The sequence below is a fragment of the Larimichthys crocea genome, chromosome XII (assembly GCF_000972845.2).
Source record: "Larimichthys crocea isolate SSNF chromosome XII, L_crocea_2.0, whole genome shotgun sequence".
In the NCBI taxonomy this organism is placed as follows: domain Eukaryota; kingdom Metazoa; phylum Chordata; class Actinopteri; family Sciaenidae; genus Larimichthys; species Larimichthys crocea.
In genome coordinates, this window is record NC_040022.1 from 24,055,581 (window position 1) to 24,077,861 (window position 22,281).

General features: G+C 39.7%; 1 protein-coding gene across 2 annotated transcripts in view; it reads right to left on the reverse strand.

Annotated features, from left to right (window-relative positions):
• LOC104933649 (ras-related protein Rab-26) overlaps nt 1-21,613 on the reverse strand; it is a 48,405-nt gene extending 26,792 nt beyond the window's left edge. The window contains exons 1-4 of one of the 2 annotated variants that reach the window (XM_019254011.2): nt 20,898-21,607; nt 19,059-19,169; nt 1,745-1,786; nt 39-105 (exon numbers count right to left, since the gene is read on the reverse strand). In XM_019254011.2, the coding sequence (XP_019109556.1) occupies nt 39-105; nt 1,745-1,786; nt 19,059-19,169; nt 20,898-21,083 (406 nt within the window). In that variant the 5' untranslated portion in view covers nt 21,084-21,607. Of the gene's footprint in view, nt 1-38; nt 106-1,744; nt 1,787-19,058; nt 19,170-20,897 lie in introns of both variants that reach the window. The other variant, XM_027285607.1, reaches the window with a different exon arrangement.
• Nucleotides 21,614-22,281: the final 668 nt, after the last annotated feature.

The following is a 22,281-nucleotide window of genomic DNA, read 5'->3' on the forward strand; positions in this document are numbered from 1 at the left end:
AAACTGTGTGCCAGTGTGTGTATTTGTGAGTGTCTCACCATGGGCGTCACGGTAGTAGGCATGAGTGACACTGCGGAACCGTTCCTGTCCGGCTGTGTCCCAGATCTGCAGAGAATAAGAAAGAAAGGTAATCATTGAATAGAGAAAAAAAATTCTTCATATATTTTTTAATGAGTCTTGTGTTTGCCTAATCATGCTGCTGAAGCTCATTATGAAACTGACCATTTAATTTACTCCTATGAAGTCTGGGATATGGAAATTGATACTGAACAGTGTTTTTAAGAATTAAGCACAGAGCAGATCTGTACTTAAAGCTGCATTTATAGATTTTTGTGGCCATTTGGGGCTAGCGCAGCAAGCTGTAAACACAACATTGACATATTAATATCATATAGTTATTATGGCAAACTCAGCAAGCCATTACCTATGTACACATCCAACAGACATTAATTAGGTGTCATGTTTGCTTCCACCTGATTAATGCAAGTCCAATATTTTCTCTTTTTAAGCTGTTTTTAGTCTCGACCAATTCCTGAGGGACGTATCTGGCACATTTAGCTCCCTAATGCTTCACTATGTGCACCTGCTAAGGGCTAATTCTTTTCATTTTGTCATTTGTTGGGCTGGGCAGGTAGCATACAGTGGGTTTAGGGAACACACTAAGGGGAACAAGATATGGTGATTATTCTCTGTGAATTTATTACTACAAGCAACCATCTTTTACATTACTCATAGTAATTCGATCCATTGTTAACATAGAAATATTGATTAGTGTAGATTTAAGGGCACAGCACATATTGTATTTATTATTTTTCCCATCATTCTTAATGTTTAGCTCAGTCAGGGTCAGAATATTGAATATGAATCCTTTTGTGGTTGATGCCATTCATCTCATTGTCCAGCCTCAGTGGAAAAGGCTAATTAAGTTCTTCTTTTTTCTCATCTCACAATTTGCCTCCAATGGCAATTACATTGGCTCTCTCCTTAGAGCAGGCCTGTGCAGGTAGACTGTACCCTGCACTTGTTTTTTTGAATCCCTTGATATTTTTTCAGCATTTGTTTTCTGGACACTCTTTTCTTCTTTTTCTCTCCAAGACGTGTCAGCTTTGATGCTGCTTCTGCCTTCTGATTGTCTCCTGGGGCAACTGGCCCCCTAGGAACCAAGTGGCAGTAATGAAGAATGGCAATTACAGGAGGAAAGATAACTCAGTCTCTCTTTCTGTTTGTAGGCTACAAGCTGCTCTGCAAACTGACTTTGAGTCAATTAACCCCAAATGAATACATCGCAGGGCAAAGGCCTGCTACAGCAGCTTCAATCAACCCCTAATTAATATTGTTAGGGAAGATTCACATAATTACTTGCTCTGTTTGACAGAAATATCAAGCAAACAACAATGCCGAGTTGTTCTCAGTATGGACATCAATTCTTAAGACAGTGAAAGAAGCATGGAGTGGGGCAGAAAACCCAACAGCCTTTTAGGTAGTTACTGCATCAAGATCATTGATGTCCTCACAAAATAAGGCCATCAACAAATCTCTACTTCATCTTGTGAGATCAGGCACATGCATCAGCTAGATAAATAGCAGGCGCTGTTAAAGTTACAATGGAGGGGGTGGAAACATGATATGACAGGTAGCTACAATGCCTCAGGGGTTAGAGTCTGGTTCTTATTTGGTTGACACCTTCCTCTTGACAGTGATTCTTATAGATGGTTGTTTGATGACTGTCAGGACATATTCTTACCTGGAGCTTCACCTTGACTCCATCAATGTTCAGGACTTTATTCTGGAAATGAAAGCAAGAAATCATAAGTGACAGTACCTAAATTTAAAACCTTTTTTCCAACTAGTAGTAACTTTTATGGTGTATGAGAGAAACAACTTCAGGTGTGAAACACCTGTCTGAACACTCTTCCTCTCATCTACCAATCACACTTGCCTCTTCTCTTTCCATCAATATTGCAAGTCTCCACCTCACTTTGGCCTCTTTTGATGAAGCCTTGCTTCTTTCCTCCTGAGGATTAACCCCTCTTGCCCTCCTCGCCTCCCTTCATCTCTCCATCTTAAGGAGACATTCCTCTGATCTCAGCGTCGATCTGTTCCACCACACAACAACACAGCTCAGCCAAATAGACATGCAGTTTCACAGGTCAGAGGTCGACTCTGCCTCGATGGCTAGATAGACAAAGGTTAAACGACCTACCATCAAATTAAATCCAGTTGAAATGATGGCAGAAGTTGCTTCCGGTTAGAAATAATAGATTGAATGTAACATAGAGCTGCTCCTGAATGTGCAAAATGTGCTGTATGCTCATTTGGGATCTTTTTTCAGTATCAGTTTTAAGAACAAGAATCTCTATTTCTGCTAACGTGACTCTAAAATTGTTGCTATTTGGAACAGCTTGTACCTGTAACACATTTCCGCATCTGACCTAAGTCAAGATGTAACTCAGATAGATTAATCAGTTTTGAGATGTGGTACTGCCTTGTGCCCTCAGGCCTTCACCTCATTAATCAGCATCATTCCTGTTCCAACAACCGGAGGAGCATTACATCTTATTGATCTACGGTGGAGGACCAATTCAACACATCCTCAACTTCCCTGTTTACTTTTTTGTCATCATAAAATGGTGAAAAAGGATTATTTTAATTTTCCTGAGCCTAATGTGGTGTCTTTAAATTCCTAGTCTTCTCCAAACATCAGGCCAATGATATTCATTTTACTATCATAAGTAGCCTGACTGACAAGACAAAAAGTTTACTGCCATGTCAGCTCTGTAAGGTTGTTTAACATGTTAGCATGCTCAAATTTGCACATCAGATCTAAACACAAAGTACAGCTTCCAAAGTGTTGGATAAATAAATAAAGGATTGCCAATCTGTCTGATGTTGAGACATTGCACCCAGGTGAAAAACTGTTTGTGGCACTAGATGAATCACTCGAGTAGTATCTATAACACATTTCATTGCAATCCATCCAATAAATTCAACACTGTAGTGGCACTATGGGGGAATTCAGAGGTCATCAACATCAGTTGGGTCCATCTTGTAGACTAAGCAATGTAAAACATTTCTTGGCAATCAATCAAACAATTATGACCCTAACAACCAATTTATCATCAAATTGTTGCCTTAATTTTCTGTCAGTGGATTGATCAACTAATCATTTGAGTTCTATAGAAAATTCTTGTATAATGAACGACTGTGCGTATCAACTGGAAGGCAGGCATCTTATTACCTAGACATTTACATCAACACATCATTTTCACCACATGCATTGTGTGAGCTAGTGGCTACTGTAGAAAAGAGGAGGTCAAGATGTTCCTAAGTGACCCACATGTAGTCCTCCTTACACTAATGTGGATTACATCACCTGGTGCGATGGCAACACTCAGCCTTCCCCCCAACTATCATCACTTCTAAGTTGTTTTTGAGAGCTGCTGCTAACCTTCTAATTCCCCCAATCCCCAAGAAGAAGCAGAAGATATACAACTCTGACAAGATGCTGTTAATCCACCAGCAGAGCGCTTCGTAACAGATACGGTTTTTGTTGATGTGTTCGGTTGATTTACCTCTCTGAGAGTCACAAAGGAGGAATCTCATACATATTCACAGGCAAGCTGCAAGCTAGTTGATAGGAATCAGAGTCTCAAAAGACTAAAAACAAACTCACAATGTGCTTCATAAATATTTAGTGACCCAGAAAAGAGGCCCATGATAGCTCTGTGGTGAGGATTTTGGGTGGTTAGACATTCTTGATTGCACTAATAATTATGTTGGATTTGTTTAGAGGAAATACATGAAATCAGCCAGAACAGGACATAATAACACAGATTTAATGAGAACAGAGAGGGTGGACTGAGCAGGATAAAAAGTATCTGAGCAGCTTATATGACTAAGTCTACCGTGGTAAGACGAGGAATTAAGGTATTGTTAATTACACACTGTCAATCATACTTCCAACAACACTTTGCTTGAAAAACGTCCTCAACCTTAAACATCTTACAAGCTGACACAGCTCTGTTCTGTTCTGTGTAGTTACAGAGAAGCATGCACCACTTTCAGGTCAATTTCATTCCCTCAGCTCTACCAAACACCCCCAAACAGAGTGCATCTTCGAATACAAACTGCTCTACTTACCAGTCAGACACTGAATGGTAGCTATTTAATGCCCTATCTTTTCCGCCCAAAAGTACATGAGTGAGAAGGTACAGTCAGTACAGAATGACTCTAACAGCACTTCACGAGATTCATAAATTACAAATGCACAAGGAGCTTTCAGAGGGCACAGTGAAGTGTGAGCCAATAAAACATTAATGGCAGCGGCATGAGGCAAAGAACAGGAGCATGATGGCCCCAAGAAGGTTGTATATGACAAATGTACAGTATTGATAAAAATAATGAGAAAGGGGTTATATAGCGCCGTTCCTCATTGTCTTTTCGTTTTGCTCCTAGAGCTTACTGATGCATATGGTCTCAATGCACACGTCAGAAATCAAAGCAAGGAGGTAAACAAGCAAAAGAAGTGGAGACGGGGATATAGTCTGCAGCCCGACCCAGCTGTCAAGTTTTCTAAGTCATGCTGACAAGGCATTATGCACACACTCGTACGTAGTGTACCCGCACACACAATCAACCTCTTCACTCACCCTTCCTGCAGAGCGGCGCTCATTTTATCAGCTAATTTTTGGTGGAAGTTTGGCAATGACAAGATTACCCCCTTCACACATGGCTGTTACACGTTATGGATGCAATCCTAACTCAATAATTGAAAAATTTGCAGATAAAATAAGCTGGAAATGTTTAGTGTAAATTAAACACTTGATAAATAAAGACATATCTTCACACTGCTGCAAAGATCCTGCAAATTCATTAAGTATTTTTCTAAGTTTTATACCATGTGCACCTCCTCTCCTCTCCTCTCCTCTCCTCTCCTCTCCTCGTGCTTTGTCAGCATTTTTACACCACAAGACTCTCTTTTACAAATACTTTCAATTAAGATGCACTAGATATTTTCTTGGAGACAGAGATAGTGCAATAAATCACTTTGGGACCAGACACACACATAATGCAACCTATAGACACTGTGGGCTTAATTCATTGTACAGGCTGTCCTTGCTGACTGTAGCTCATGTGGTAACAATGATTTGGACTATTGTCAATTGCCCGTATGCTCAATTAGTTGCAAAGCTGGGAAACTATCAACATAAATAAATTACAAAACATTTACTTGAAAACTTGTGTAATTTGTAAAAATGTAATTTAAAAAAGTGAATTTAAATTGAAGCTATCATACCACTATAAGTGAATACGTATTGATATCAGCCTTGCTCTAGGAGTTCAAGGAGGATATACGGGGTTAAGACTAAGGGAGGTTTTTTGCGGTCATCAGTCATAGCTCTGTCTGAAATAGCAACGTCTGCTGACTGTCAGTGTAACAGCCAGGACCTTCCTATTATTGACTTTCTCACTTGAGCAATCTGGTGAAGTTGAAAACAGAGACTAATTGAAAGAGCAGTGGGCTTTAGGGTCCTTTCGCAAAGACAGCTCCACTGCTGCAAAAAGCACAAGCTTCCCCAGATATTTCTATGAGACCACAGCAGTGGTAAAACAAGAGGGCTGCTGCAAAAACAAAAAATTTACATTGCAACATCATCAGGCACTAGAGAGCGTTGTTTAATGTGTGCTTACACACAAGCATACAATCCAGGTATAGTGTACCTTGTGACAATTTGTTTACCATTGACCACTTTTCAGAACTGTGCTTCAAGGACTCAGGGGTAAGTTACTGATTTACCTGGATCACTTTGCTCTTTTTACATGAGTCCATGTTTCAGACTGAAACTACTTCCTGTTTGTATTTTATCTTTTACCTGTAGCAACATCCTCACACTGACATAGATGCTTCTTATGATCCAAACCTTCCCTTAGGTGTATACGCACAAACACAAGCACACAGCACTTTGTGATGCTGTTACACAGATCCATTATTCAGCTGAATGCTGTGAGGGGGAGCCTTGACCTCTGAAGCGTTTCTCTAGGATCTTTTCAGACACACACAACAACGTGATACAAATCAAACAGCAGCACAACAGTATATGGTTGTGTATGGTTGGCTGCGACCATGTGTGATGGTGATTAATCTCCTCCGGTTGACTCACAGGACAGAGCAGCCTGTGGGGCAAGCTGTTGGCTGGAACTTCAACGTTTCTTGTTTGTCCTTCAGATTTTACTAAATGTTTTTTTTTCCTTCTAGTTTTCCTCCCCTGGCGCTCAGAAACAAATACATGAATACACATCCAGTATAAAGTTAGCCACCACAAGCATGGCCAACTTATAAATGACTCGTGCTCTCTCTCTTCTCTGCGGCTTCTCTAATTTTTCTCAGAGAAGAGACTTTTTATTTATTTTGGTCTAGTATGATCACAGATTTCTCCAGTGAATATCTGCCAACACATATGTTGATCAGATCTATTACAGTTTTTTCCTCAACTGCTGAGACACATTTTCTGAAATCATGCACCACTCTCTCAAAACTATAAACTCGCACTATAATACGCACTGACCTGTGCAAACCTCAAACTTAGAAAATGATAACCTTAAATAAGCGTTAAATGAAAAACAAACCACTTTATCTTAATCAACATCCCGTCTTCTGGCTTAGCCTACTGAGTTCAGTCTACATCAGTTCTGCTAGGCAGCAAAGGAATCTATACTTGGATAGACTTCACTGAAATGCCCCTACATACAGTCCAATTACAAGTGGAGAATTAAGTGTTATTGAGTTCAGGTTGTGATGACTGTACTGAATGCTAATGTTGATTTAAAGGTACCCTGTGGAGCTTTCGGCCACTAGTAGTGCTATGGAGCAGCTTTTTCTTCTTGCAGTAGTAAAAGTGTGAATAGCACTGAATGTAAACAGGAAAACTCCACATGGGATCTTTAACACTTATTATGTCCAACCTGTGATGTATGAAGGAATTTGAGCTTTGCATAATTCATGTGTTTCTAATTTTGCAGTTTACATAAATCAGTTTTAAAAGTTCTACTTGTGTTTGTCTCTTTGTTTATTATTTACTTTTTGTTGCTATTATTGATTATTCCGTTTTAATTAGGAATTGCAGCTGTGAAATGAGTTTGTGGGATGATATCAGAGCTATTAACTTAAAGACATAACTGACATAAAAGGGAAATTCAGCACAGCAAACTGTAAATGGCACAGATTATCCGCTTCATAAGATCAACTGACAAGCTCAGGCTTTGAGCAAGTCTCTAATATCATTAAACTTTATGAAAAAAAGTGTCAAAATCTATTAGCCATTTACTTCATCCATCTGTTATCCTTCCCAGCTTCTGTTTCTCTGTACAGGCACCTCGTCCATCTCCCCTCGCTTTATGTTTCTTTAACATTTCTGTGTCTCATCAGACATTTTCCAACAAGCCACTTCCCACCTCTTTCATGCCTTGATTAAATATTCATGGTGCTCCTCAGGGCTCACCTCTCCAGATCCCAGTGACATTAGGGCAGCAGGTGGCAAAGCTGCTTTTCATTAATTACAAACACCTCCCCAGGCAGAAGTGAACACCCACCAAATACACACACACACAAACAGCCAAGTGAAGCTGAGTGCCTGACAACTTTTAATGTAGTAAGAGATGGGGAGGGTTATGGTTGTCAACACAACAGAACATCTCAGCTCTAATTATAGAATCAGAGGCACTAAAACAATTACTGACGATCCAGCTTTAAGTGAAGGTCACATATACGTATCAACACACATCAGTTTTATTGCACCTCTGACTATGAATGTAGTGCCTACTTCATCTTAATTCAATTCATTTTCAACCAGAAGAAAACATTACTGCCACTTGACGGCATGATCAAGCTTGGCACTTTAATTGCACCCACTCAGAGAGGGCAGGCAGGCTGGCTGGCATGTGAGAGAGAGTGGATAATGGAGAAATCAGTCAGCCATCCCTTCACTAACTATTAGAAAAAGGGAAAAGAAAAGAAAGTGAACGACAAGATGGATAAAAACCTTCATGAATGAGGCAATGGACTGCCAGTGACATGCACAATGACAGAGGAAGTATCAAAGAGGAGCGGAAGCTTTCAGAGAAGAAGATGTAATCACCAAGTCACCGCTTTGATTTCTATGATGGCTCTGTTATCGTCCTCTCACATGCCAGAGCTGCCTCTCTCCCTGCTGTCTGATTTCCCAGCTCTTTTCATAATGGTGTCGGCAGGTAAATACTTACTGGAGCCAAATTTAAAGGCTTAAATAAAGTGGGGTCAAGTTATACTGTCCTGTGGGGAGACATTTGTTTTTTAGTGAAGGTTTAAACATGGGACAACAAGAACTCAAGTCAACATGTGGTGTTTTAGATTTTCTATACTTAAGACAAACAGTTCTTTAAAGCCTTATAATGTATGATATGTACACAAAGAGAACAGGCACAATGTCTACAGGCAAACAGAAATGCTCAGTTCTCTGTGTCCCCAGCATCAGAAACACTCATCTCTGATATAAATGAAGTTATCAATCATCGCCTTTTGTTAATAGTTGGAGAGACTCAAACACACAATTCCATCAAAATCAGCCGCTGGGTGTTTAACAACACTGGAACAAAATTAAAATCAAGAGTATGCAAATACACTCGTACCAAACAGCATCTAGCTCTTGGCTCCAACTGAGTCGCAGTAAAACACGGTGACTGGCATCCACTTGTTGCGTGAGTCACTCTCTCAAAAACATGCGGTCTGAAGGTGATGACCTCATGTTGCTGTGAACAAAGAGATTTTCAGCCATTAAACAGACACTTCAACATGCAGAGTATAATTATGCGTCTAAAAAGTCTCAAACAACAGACGTCAGCTATGATGTTAGTGCACTGAAGTCAAGAGCAACCCACAGTGAGTGTTTGGGAGTGTATAACACACACACACACACACATACGCACACATATATTGAGCCTTTTCCAGTCAGAGATAAATGTAAAGTGATTCATATCACGCTTGTCCTCGTTTCATCTATTTCAGAGTGCCATCGCTAAGGATGGACTGCTTCATGAGTCAATGGTACAAAGGATGAAGGCTCACTCGGCTTTCAAGAGTGTGTCTGTGTGTGCACGCTGTGTGTGTGTGTGTGTCTGCGTGTTCAAGCCCTATCTATTGAGTTTCACCCAAGGGGCTACAACTTGCGATTAATCTTTTTCTCGATTAATCGTCTGGTATCTAAAAAAAACAGTGAAAGTTGCACACAGCAAATTTCATCACATTGTCAAACGGTTTATTTTGGCATAAAAGGCAAAGTCCCTCTAATTCTTTTTTACAAGTGGTGTAGATGAACATTTTCTAAAAGACTAAGACATAAAAAAAAGAGTCAATGATTGATTTCCTTTTAATCAACTTATTGATTTATTGAAAAATCAGTGCAGCTTTATTCCACAGATGAACACACCTCAGTTATCCACATGTTTCTCTTTTGCAGTTCATGTTTTACATTCTCTCACTAATTGGAGAAAATGACTTGTGAGCTTCACAGAGACACTGCCTGCATTTGAACATATCGCACGCGTCCCAAAACATGGTGACTAGTCAGCAGACGGTGCCAGTTTGCATGAACATTATTTGCCAACAGTGACGTAAGAGAGACAGCTGACAATGTGTGTGTGTGTGTGTGTGTGTGTGTGTGTGTGTGTGTGTGTGTGTGTGTGTGTGTGATGGAGAGAGCATAACAAGAGTTGCATGCCCTGATGTCCCCTGGTTCATTAACAGCTGTCGCATCTGTTGAGTATTGACGGAAACCACACCAGTATCTCACTTTGTGATTTAACACAAGTGAGACAGACATCCATCTGCCATCAATAATCTATTATTGGAGAGATTCATAGTTCATAATGTATCATATTTCACATTCTTTTAATGTTTAATGTCCTTACCTAGTGAATATGCTTATTCACACACATACAGAGTTTCCTTTCTCAGCTTTAATGTACTCGTACCCAGTGTGTTTTCCACAATAACCTCATCTTCCCAGAAAGGTAATCAAAATAAAAATAATCTCATTTATTCTCTTCCTCACCCCTGTGAGCTCAGCTGAAATCAGTGAAGTGACTATCTAACACATTTTCAGCCCATTTAGCCACTAAGCTGTTATCAGTGCTATTGACCACGCAGCAAGGTCTTAGTCTTCCAGCAAGACCATAAAACACTGTTTACCAGAGGTTGTCCAAACCACAGAAAGTGCAACCTTTGTGATGAATCGCACGTCTAGATGGGATGATTGGCTCGGCATTATGGTGGTCAGAGGTCAGGCAAGTAATCAGTGTTTACAGCTTCGATTTTCACGTGACATGACTACGACAAAGGACATAAAATACAGCGGTAAAGCAATAAAATACAGCTTTACCACACACGTTTGTGGCCTCCTTTAACATTAAATGCATCTCTTCCTTTTAAGATTTCTTTTTATTTAGTTTCGGAGTGTGTAAAAGCCCCAAATATTGGTTGGGTTTTTTTTAGAGGCAAATAACAATATTAATCTTTATTTTTTGATTTATAAACATCTATACTAAAAACACATTTTGATAGGGATCCCTTAAGTTTGGTTATTAAAGAGCCAACATACTGAGTGGGAAATCTGTCTCAATTTTTATATATCTACAATAAGCTAATATTTCAATTTATCATTAAAGTCAGTTTTTATCCAAAATGCTGACCACATCTCTGGTCTCAGCATCTCAAATTAGAGTTTCTCTCCGTTTCTCATTAAGAGAAATGATTTTATATATGTCAACTTGCATTTCTTTAGGTTTTAGACTGATGCTCAGACAAAACAAATATATGAAGACATCACAAAGGTTTCTGGGACTTAATATATAATGAAAATACAATTAGTTACAGTAATAACTGAGCTAAAATCAGGCAATAATATTGGCTTTGCTTATGTCAATCAGACTGTGTACTGTAGGTTGAATTATTAGTGTCCAACATCAACTGCAGACCTCTATTTCAGTCACTCCAGTGTGTCATTAAATGAGAGAGTGGTGATGAATCTAAACAAACTCAAAGCTAAATGAAAAACTCGGGTAAATGAGATATATAGAAACAGCTGCTTCCTTCTTCCATATTATATATTATTTATGCTTTAAGGTCACTGAGTATATCATTATAGCGTGATATATGCAGGAATATTCAGAACACCTCCAACTCCTCATTATATTTCATGTATGTATGTGTGTATTGGTGAGTATTGCCAAGATGCCGACCTTTTCTTTGGTTATTAGACTATAAGATTTACAGCCAATTCTGCCCCTCTATGACTTGATTAACCCTTCCTGCCCCTTGTCTGTCGCTGCCTCTGTCTCTTCTCCTTGCTCTCTGCACCGACAGGTGGAACACACCCATCCTCACTGCCATGGAAATGCAAACACACACACACACACACACACACACACAGCCTGAATAATAATTCTAGACTTGGCTAAATTATTAAAGAGTAGACTCTGTTCATAGATAGATAAATTGCTAAATTATAAATCAGTCATTGCTGATGGCTGATGCAAGACAATGTTGGTCAATGGACACGAGCAACTATAAAGCTGCTGCATCTTTAGTGTGGAAATAAATGGAGATTTATGCCTCATTACTGTACAAAAATAAATGATAATCAAATTCAGAGTGGGTACCCTCTTTATTTACCCTGTCAGCATTATTCTGGCTTTGATCCTGAGTTAGCATGAGACTGAACGTGTCTTGACCAGGCTATTGGTGAAGGTCGAAGATTTCTGAATCCTCTCTCAGGCTAATAGCTGCAATGCTCTTAAATGCAGGAGCACAGTGCCAAAATGCATCCTCATCCTAGTTATCCTAGAAAACAATTTTGCAGTTGCCTGATTCATTGCCCCCCACCCCCACATACATATTGAGTACACCCAAAAATAACATCAGATGAAAGTGAAATCTGAATCAATGGGCAGTCTGTTATGAGTGAAACTCTCCTGCTGTGAAATGGAAACTTGATTCTACATGCTTCAACTCCATTAGCGAGGTGTGAAACTTCAGGTCCAACCTGTGACACACAAAGGAGTCATGAGTGTAAATGAAGAAAGGATAGTATTGATATATATAGTTATTTATATTCTTTATCTTTCTGTACTTTTATTATGTTGCTCATACTTTGTATTATTTCAATATTTTTGATATGTTGATAGATTTTATATAAAGCACTTTGTAACAAGTTTTTGAAATGTTATAACAATAAAAGTTTTTCATTACTATTGTTGTGATTTTCCAATCTAGCAGCTGATTGCTTGTTGTTGCTTGTTGAGAAGGAACCGAATAATAGTCAACAATAGTTTTGCTAATCAGCAAGCTGATGGGAATTTGTTTGATCATGAAGCAAAATGGCAGAAAACGTTTGTACCATATTAAAAGTCAGGGGATCACTACATTGAATGCAATTCACCCTGAAATTTCATCACAATTTATCAGGTAGTTGCTGAAATATCTCACTCAAAACCATAAAAGTCAACCTCCCGGAGAACCTTGAGAAAAAGTTAGAGGATCACCAAAGCAATGGCAATCAATCCAGTAAGCGGTTTAGATATTTGAGTCCACAAAGTGGTGGACTGACCAACTGACTGACATTGCCATCCGCAGAGCCATGCCTCTAACGTAGCTAAAAACAACCAACCTCAACTGAATCCGAGTGAGCCACAGTTGCTCTCAAATCTGCTTCTAGTAGCGCTGCAATGGTAAATCATTAAGATAAAGGTCTTGTGTACAATACAGGCTACAAACAGGGTGAGATGAATTAGTATGCCCGGTGTGATCCATGTCTCTTAAACCTGTCTGGGACATTTAATGGAGTACTCGTAGACGGAGTGCTTGAGGTAAATCATTGGAGAAGGGTGCCTCCCTCCTCCAGTGATTATTGTGATGTTCCATCTGTTAAAGGCTGCAGAGTGTGCTCGGTGGTGACTGACTTCAGGCCCAGAATGTAAGATATAACTATCTATTCATCTTCAAGGGACAGATTATCCGTGACTAGTTCATTGTGAAAATTTAAATATTGTGGCAGCGATCACACAAGAGCTGATCTATTTTACATTTTGCTCATACATCAAGCAGGAGCAGGAGAGAAATTGTCACTGTGGTCAAGGGTGATCATGCATCTCATTCAGAGAGAGTGTCACGTAACTTCACACACACACACATGTACTGAAGCACTGAAGTGCAGAATGGCCCAAAAAGGGAGAAAAGAGTTGTTTATCTGCTTGAACTGATTAGTAAAATAACAAAGTGGTGACTCTGACAACTGACATTCCCAACCTTAGAAACTAAATAGCCCAAAGTGTGATGATACATCCATACAGGTACCATTCAAGATCTGCCTTCTTCAGGCAACAAGCTGTTTTTTTTTTAATGTCCAGAGAGGAGAAATCTGTCGTTGCACAAGAGGTCTGTCACTCGGGATGCAGCAGACATAACTGACAGCTGGGAGCAGCTCACTTCTCTCACAGTAGAGGTGAGAAGTGCTGCTCTTCTCCCCACCACTGCGTTTACGTCAACTGAGGGATTGAAGGATTACCTCCTTCCAGTGTCATGAGGTGAAGTAGAGTGGGGAGAGGAAAAGAGGGACAAAGGTTGTTTTCCTGCCAGATCAGAAATGATGTGAAGGCTTGTTGGAGTATTGTATATATATATACACTGCTAATTGGCTTCTCCTTTCCCTACTTTCTATCTCTCTCTTCCACTTAATAGTCCTCGTTTTGACTCTTGAAGAAATTGCCCTTTAGGCATTTTCCCCCTTAAATGAAGACCAGTAACAGAGAAACAATCCCCTCTGAAGCTGACAATACTGTTTTTCCAGTAAATAACTAGGACTCATTATGCTTACAGCTAAGATAAATTCACCAGCTTCCCATTTGCTATTTGTTACTGTGGGATTTAGTTGAAAGTGAGAAAAAATGTTTTGCCTTCAGGCTACAACATTAAAAAGAATAAACAACACTAACACATTATTTTTAGCCAGAATATGCACTAAATGCCAAATAGCATGCCGGAGAGGAAAGTGACAGAAAAATGAAGCAAACTGAAAGTATGATGGATTTAGACAATTACAGCATGGAAAAATTGATATTGGTCCCTCAGTGTGTGAAAATCTAATTACAGCAGATTAAGATAGACTGGCTGACATGTCTAATATATCAAGAGTTTGGTCAGATTAGTAGGTTTGGTAGCTTTATACGGCATGTGTGGAGTTTGTTGAACCCCAGTCTGGAGGAGGAGTTCAGCACCAAGGGCAGCTCCTGTCACAGACCGAAGCTCCTTGCACATGCAGTACGCGTGAAAAGGTAAATCTAGTTATATATTTTCCAATTAGTCAACAGTCATCTATCAACCGATCAAAACCAATAATGAATAGATCCTTCTAACAAATATTTTCATTGTAGACTTAAGCCTATTCAGCAAAAGGAGCAGTATGTAGAATTTAGTGGCATTTGGCGCTCTTAGCCTCTTCATCCTCATGTGAAGAAGAAAGAAATAAGCGCAGACATGCTAAAAACGCAAAAGGCTCTACATAGAGCTGGTGTTTGGTTTGTCCATTCTGGGCTAGTGTAGAAACATGTTGGTTCAACTTGGCGAACTCCATGGAAGAGCACCCGCGCCATCTGTAAATATAAAGGATTCCAAGATAATAAAAATAATGATGCTTATTTTCAGGTGATTATACACTAATGAAAACATAGTTATGCATATTTTATTTTATTTCAACATATTCTTTAAATAGAGAACCGTAGATCTTGCACAGTGGACCTTTAACATCCAAAAACAATTAAAATAAATCAACAGTGAGCCACGCTTACTTCGTTATGATGAACATGGGCACTTAGTTTATTTTAAGTAAATCCCACACACACCATACTGCTGCTGTGAATGCTCACTACAAAGTGTGTAATAATCTGAGGTTGAAAACAGCCCCTAAACAAATGCACTATTTACTCCTGTTTGAATTAAGTTGAATTAATCTCTTTTGGGAAATTACTGAGACTTGTTTAAGGAAAGAAATCTAACTAGAAATGTGTGACCTGTTTTTAAAGATTCACAGTGTATCTTCAGTATGAATCAGTGGGCTTAGGCCTGAGTAACACAGACGGGGTGGGGGAGTTGGAAACTATTGAGAGAATGACTAATGCTTTGTTGGTTTTAGTCTTTTCATGGTGTCTGCTGGCAGTACAAACATAATAATGTGTCTTAGTAAGAATCCTAAACCCACCAAAGCATGATGTCAACTTTCAACCAAAAAGCAGTCACACTAATGAGAAAATTAATGAATCTAAAATTACTGTCTGAAACCTACACAAAGTTCAAGCCTAATTATCTTTGATCATGTATTTTTTTTCTTTGCAGCAACTGTGGAGTAGTTTTGCTGCCATAAAGGGAAAAAGAAAACAAGTCATCAGACTGGTATTAGGCCATTTAGCGTTTGTTTGGCTCTTTCAGATTGGATAGATTTCTTCCGTGGCACATCTTCACTTATTTTGACAGCTTTATAGATAAAAATGTCTAATTTAATTTTAAAAAAATATACCCCTGTCAATGAGTAAATGTGCAGTTTGCCTCTATGGGATGTGTCTTTTTATCTGCGGTAGAGAGATGAATCTGTTGATCTGTGCCCTGCAGAGCCAGACCTCGATTAAAAGATAAGCATGAAGAAGTCTTCTAATAAGTAATGGCTGGTTTCCCTTCAGAGTCCTGCAAAGCTGCTCCTGATTTATTTTATAAAAATAGACTATGGCTGACTTCAACAGGCAGGGCATGAACCTAACGTGGGATTTCATGGAGCTGTATAAAATACAAGTGACATAGGGCCATTAGGTGTGGTATAGTGCAGAAATAAATGTGATTTTATACGTGTGTGTCCATACAGGCTACAAATCCATATTTCGCAATAACATTAAACAGTGGACTACAGTGTGAAGAACACGTTCTTTTCATCCAGAGAGCAAAAGGTTACATTTTGCCCAAGCAACGGGAGTAATTTACAGCCATGTGAAGCTTTTCACATATTGCTTATGACCTGCTGATCAAAGCAAAAAGAGAAGATAACGGCCAGCACTGAAGCACAAAGACCTCTGGTCATCCCAGGTTACCTGCCCATTTGTTAACACCTGCATTACCATAGCAACTGATGACCTGGTCATGTTTCATCATAGTTTGCAAGTGTATTGTGTTCTCTGATTCTCTCCTGAACAAGATTCCCATATTTATGCAAATTTGGGCATTTCTTCAGCAAGAAAAAGATTATTTCTTTCTAAGTTGCTGTGAAAATTGACCTTCTCTGATAAAAAGGCTTAAAAAAAGTTTTACATTTTAGTCGCAAGGTCCAATCTGCATGCAACAGCGTAATATGGAAGAGAAGATTTATCATTTAATTGTGATAATAATTGTTGTATAAGCAGTGCCTCTAGGTTTGATTCACAAAAAGAGCTATAGAGGTGTAATTACACATCCAATTGCCTTGAATTGGTCTGAATGTCATAGCAATACATGTGCCATATAGAATAAACTACTTTTTCCTGTTATTCCTGCAGCAATTTGTTGGAATGAACCTAAGTATTGAGATTATATAACGAGATACATTAATATGATAAGACACGATCTTGTTTTTCCCTCTTTATGCCTTTATAATCTTTTTAGAGGAAGATTTTATAATCAAATGCAATTTGCATAGACTGATATTATTCTGACTCTCTGTATTTTAAGCCTAAACAAGGCACCAGTGCAGCTCTGTAATCCTGAAAACATGCTGAGGCTTAAGCGAGATGAGACTACAATAAACAAGAGGGTGAAGAACACATACCATCGCTGCAGCTTTGAAGTGGGAACCGGATCAAACCTCCATACAAAACAAATTGCTTTTCTTTCCCACCGACTAAAAAGGAATCCAAACTGTCTTTCCCTAAAAATAACAACTCCCTGTTTCCCTGTCTCTCTCTGTGTATCCTTCATGGGAAGATAAACACCAAGGACATTCATGTTTTCCTACACAACAAAGTCCTGGTCTCTCAACTTCTCAAACACACAGTTTATAAGATTTGTGCAGCGCATGTATTCAAACTGGGTGCAAGGTCTGTTTTTAATACTAAAACTGAAAATATCTGCCCTTAACTCTGCATTCTGATTAACATATCTGAAAAATGCAACATCAATATCGACCTCGAGCATGACTCGGGAAGTCCTGTGAAGTCGATTTTTGCTTTTACTGAGAAACGGAGCCATTGAACAAGAAATCATGCAGAAGAGAATGGGAGCCTTGAGGATGATAATGAAATTATTCATGTCACACAGCTCTGTGCAACACTGCAATTAAATAATAAGTCAATATGACAAGAGAGCAGACTAAGCACTAAACTTTGAGTTTTGTACTTTTTTCTCCATCAGTAGTAAATAAAGAGGGCAAAGATAGCTGATAAAGGGTTCTGCTCTGCTTCAATAGGCCTAAATGTACACCGGGACTACAGACAGTGTTATAAGAGACGTTACATAAGTAAATAAATCAACTGTTAATCCACCCACAAACTCATCCAACCCACACACAGGGCTATACAATGGTTAGATACTTTAGTTTAACACACACACACAGTGGCAGCCGTGTGAGTATGCCTCCCAAGAGAATAAAGGATCTCATGTTGTACTTACACTTAAAAAAGGTGTTAACATTGGATCTTTAAACAGCATTTTCATACATGTTCATCTACAATGACAATTGGAGGAGACAGGTGGAGGAACAAGTCGCAATGAATGCGCATACAGAGTTTATGCTGAGCTCAGAAAGATTGGTGGAGGAACGAGTCAGCAACTGACAGGCGGTAAAAGTGATGAGGGAGGATAGGCAGTAAAAGGCATAATTTGAATGTGTGATCGGCTCAGCGAGCAGCTCATCACTGTTAAAACTGGAAGTGTGTTAGTTTAACACTGACGACGGTCACTGACATCAAATACTGAAATCTCTGAGGAGTGAACCTCAAGTAATGTCACTGGATTTGACATTGGTTTCGACTACAAGTTTAAAAATGAAATAATCTGGGAATGTTGTGAGCTTATCGGACCTCTGCAGCCCATGACTCATCTCTGCTTTAAGGCTAATTTAGCCACTAGTCGATGTTGTTAGTACAGCAAGGCACCAGGTTTTTCTTCTGGGCACTTAAACCTTCATTGAATAGTAGCAGCTGTAGAGTGACAGGAAGGTGGGGAAAATGGGGGCAGGGGGCCACAGATTAGAATCAAACCCAGGCCATTGTGGTTAGCAGGCTTTGTATATGGGGCACACGCTCTACATGGCTCTGGGTTTTGGCAAGAAAAATGAATGTGTGAAATAAAAAAGCTGATATCCCCAGCTTTGCTGCATCAATTTTGATACTTTCATTTTTAAACTGTCCATCGTGGCAAAAGTCAGAAGAGTGCAATGCTAAATCAGCAGTACTTTTAACACCTCACAGACACAGTGCCAAGAATTGAATATATGTAACTTCACAAATGTAGGGTTTTCTAAAGAAGCTAAGAATTAAAAAAAAGGAAAAAGCCTAGTGATTTAAAGTAGTAGTCCAGCAAACACTCAGGGCTGTTACTGAAGCTGACCCTGTGCATGAGTTCACTGTAAAGCCGGAGGGAGGGAGGCCCTTATTTCCGCTCTGAGTGATCACCTTTCTGATCTTTTGGACAGACACAGTGTGATCATTAGAAAAGATGGACAAGTTCTTTCCTGGCTGTTCATGTGGGACCACAAAACTGGCTCATGACAGACACAATTATCACCCAGGGAGACAAAAAAAAAAACTAAAGTATGTCAAACTAATTTAAGAAATCAATATCCTATCTTGTGAGATTTCTAACACAGGATATACTCATAGCTCCAGGGCATATAAAAACTCCCACTAGTATATATGACCCCATTTTACAAAAGGTACTATTCCTGAAGGTGAAAGTGCGTTGGCGTGTGCATGTATGCATCGGATTTGTTGTTTTGGTTTCAGTAATTTAAACTCACCCTAAAGTCGATGCCCACAGTGGAGATGAAGCTGCCAGCCAGGAAAGCTCCATCTTTAAAACGGACCAGTAGACATGTTTTCCCCACGCCAGAGTCTCCGACCAGCATCACCTGCACAGGAAATCAAGATCAAGAAAAACTCAGCAAGGAATGACTGGGAGGCTAAAACTAAGGCGCACAAAAAAAGTGCAACCGAATAAAACTCCAGGCTGTCTGACTGATCGATGAGGTTAAATGTCAAACCAAACCGAAATAGCCAGCAAAAAGAGCGAAAACCATGTAGGAGCATGAACAAGAGGGCACTTTTATATGTTTAATTTTATATCAGGCTCTGATTGAGAAAAAAAATCCAGAACATTTGAATCATTCGGCTATATTGGTCCTGGTATTTTGGTGCTCAGCCAATGATGATGTACGTGAATGAGTGTGTGACTGCTCATCATGGCTGCCAGTGGCTAGATCCACTCTGTATACTGTACATGTGCACGTACAATAAACAGACATACTTGGGCTTCATTCATGCTGAACACACAGGCCTGCATTTCTCTTTTTAGTCCGAGCTGTGATGAAGTTAAAGGTTTGATGTGATTACTGTTATCAGGTTAGCTGAGGGACTGCGAGCTCTAGACCATGGAAATCCAAAAATGCCTCTTGGGAGCACAGAGGAAGCAGAGAGGAGATGAAAGGCAGAGAAGTTGGAATCAAGGGATGTTGCAGGGTCACTGAACAGATACAAAATGGGGCAAAGGGCAATGTGTCTGAAGATGTCACCCTTTGTTCCCTTTTCTACTTTAAATCTATATTTTTAATCACTCCTCCCATGCATTCTCCATTAAACAGCTCTACGGGTGTAAATGTTTGCACAAGTGTTCATGAGGGGGCACTAGGCATCCATTTCCCCACTGATTTGATGCAGAATAACATTCAAATGACATGCTCTTGTACATTTCTCAGAATGAGGGAGGTTAAATCTAAGCAAAGCTTCACTCGTAATGAGGGGGGATCTTTTTTGATACGGCCTTGCAAGATCAAACTTAACATTAAAACTAGATCTAGAAATAAATGTGATTGTAATTCTGCCTGAATATGTAAATGGTACTAGCTTTATTTGCCATTATCAATCTATTTGATGCAAGGATGCAATGGTAGAAGGCAGGAATATCTACAGTTCATTGTGAAGTAGCTTGGGTTGAACTATCAATTCAATTGTTCTGCAAAAAAAAAGAGCAAGACAAAGCCATCATGCACTCACATCAAACAGCTGCTTCAAAAACATGGAGTAGGTGGCACAAGTCCCTTGAAGCTATGTTGGGAGTAGTTACACACTGAGGATCTGTGGGTGTGAGTCTGCGTTTTGTGTTGTGGTGACAGTGACAGTTCTCTACTCACACACATTGTGGTTAGGTGAAGCACACTGTTAAGTGCAAACCCGGTAAACCTCAGTGCTGCTGAGGCAAACATGCATTCAACCAGTTGCGCCAATGATTTGTTTGTTGGCTGTTGCGGGGCGGTGCGCACCTTCCCAGGTTATCGATCGTTTTATTGACACAGCTGGTGTCAGGAGCTCGCTGCTGCTCAATGAATAAAGATGGTTGTAAAACGGGAAAACAACCGCTGGCAAATAATAAAGTAGACCACAAACGTGTATGCTCATCCCAAAAGAGAAACAAAAAAGTGAGATACATATGTGAGATTATTTACTCTGTGCAGATCTCTTTGGCTTTCGCCTTTTTTCTTTTATATTTCATATTGTTGGGGGTGTAAAATGACAAAACACAAGCCACTTTTATTCTATAAGTTGCAGTTTGTTATCATGCACGGCAGCAGCAGGCATCTTACCTTGAAAGCGATGTCATAAAACTCGCTGCTGTTGCTGATGGAGGGTCTGCTGGGATGGACCACACCGTTCATCTGAACAATGCCCGGGCTGCTCCTCGCAGCTTTCCCGGTCCCTTTCCCGGTGGGACTGCCCCCAGATGGGCTGCTGGTCGTTGCTTTGCCTTTGACAGCCTTCTTGCGAGACATTTCTCAAAGATTTTAAAAAGTATCTTTATGAATCCTGGCTGAATCAAACAACAACAAGCAAGAGAACCCTTGGCCGAATCAGCGCAAAAGGCTGAAAAGTTGCAGCAGCGAACAACTTAAATTTGCAGAAATTTCACCTGCGCGTTGAACGCATGTTTCCCCGACACCTCTCTACACAAAGTAGGGGTGAAATTGTCCCAAAAAAGCAAAACCAATCTCGCTTCCGTTGTTGTTCAGCCGCTTCCTGCTCCTGGCAGCTTTGCTCTTTTCCAGGACAACAGGCTCAGCACTGCGCGCCGTGGAGATGTGATGTGGCAGAAAACTCCACCTTGAGTGCAAAACAGTCAGAACACATGCGCCTTTTATCCTCCCACTGTAAACCTCACCTGACTACATGCAATGGATGAAATGTAGAGAGAGAGCGTGGCAACTTTTAAAGGTGAAACCACGTGACTTATCTGTTCATAAGGTTATTTCTGATCATGAGGACGCTGTCCGCGGTGCTGGTAAGCAGCTGTGCAAATACTGTATCATGAACCATTTCTCGTCATCTCAGTTCATATAAATTATGTTTGGGATGTAATTTGATTTCTCGTGGGTGCAAGGATTATTCCGTGATATTGTTGTGAGTGCAAAGTTGTTTTTTTATGGATATTTTTATATTAATTTCTGGTTTCTTGAATATATCCAGTGTGTTTTAAACTTACTGTAGAGCAACACGCATATTTATTTATTTCTGTTAAGGTCAATATGTGAATAATTCATATTTTATTATAAGGAATGATGCCATTTAATTGCTACTTCTGCTACTTCTTCTCTTATTCATTCATGACTTTCATATCTTAGATTATTTTATGCATGCATGAAATGTAGCTGGAGGCCAGCACTAATTATATCATATGCCATTAACTAAGTAACTGAGTGAGAGTGCAATTAATTTCCAGGCCTACGAGTAGCTAATTGGTTAATGTAAGAGGTCACCCTAATCTGTTTCTATTAATTATGTCCATTATTGATATAATGTGGATTAAAACAGCTGAAATGCACAAGTACCAGCCACCTGTGGAACATGTGATGTGATTTCAATACTGCACCACAAGAGGGCGATAGAAGATTGCAGAAAGCCACATAAAACATGGAGGGACAGCAGGGTGAAGTTCAGGTGAGTCAACCAAAATAAATAAAACTAATCATCATA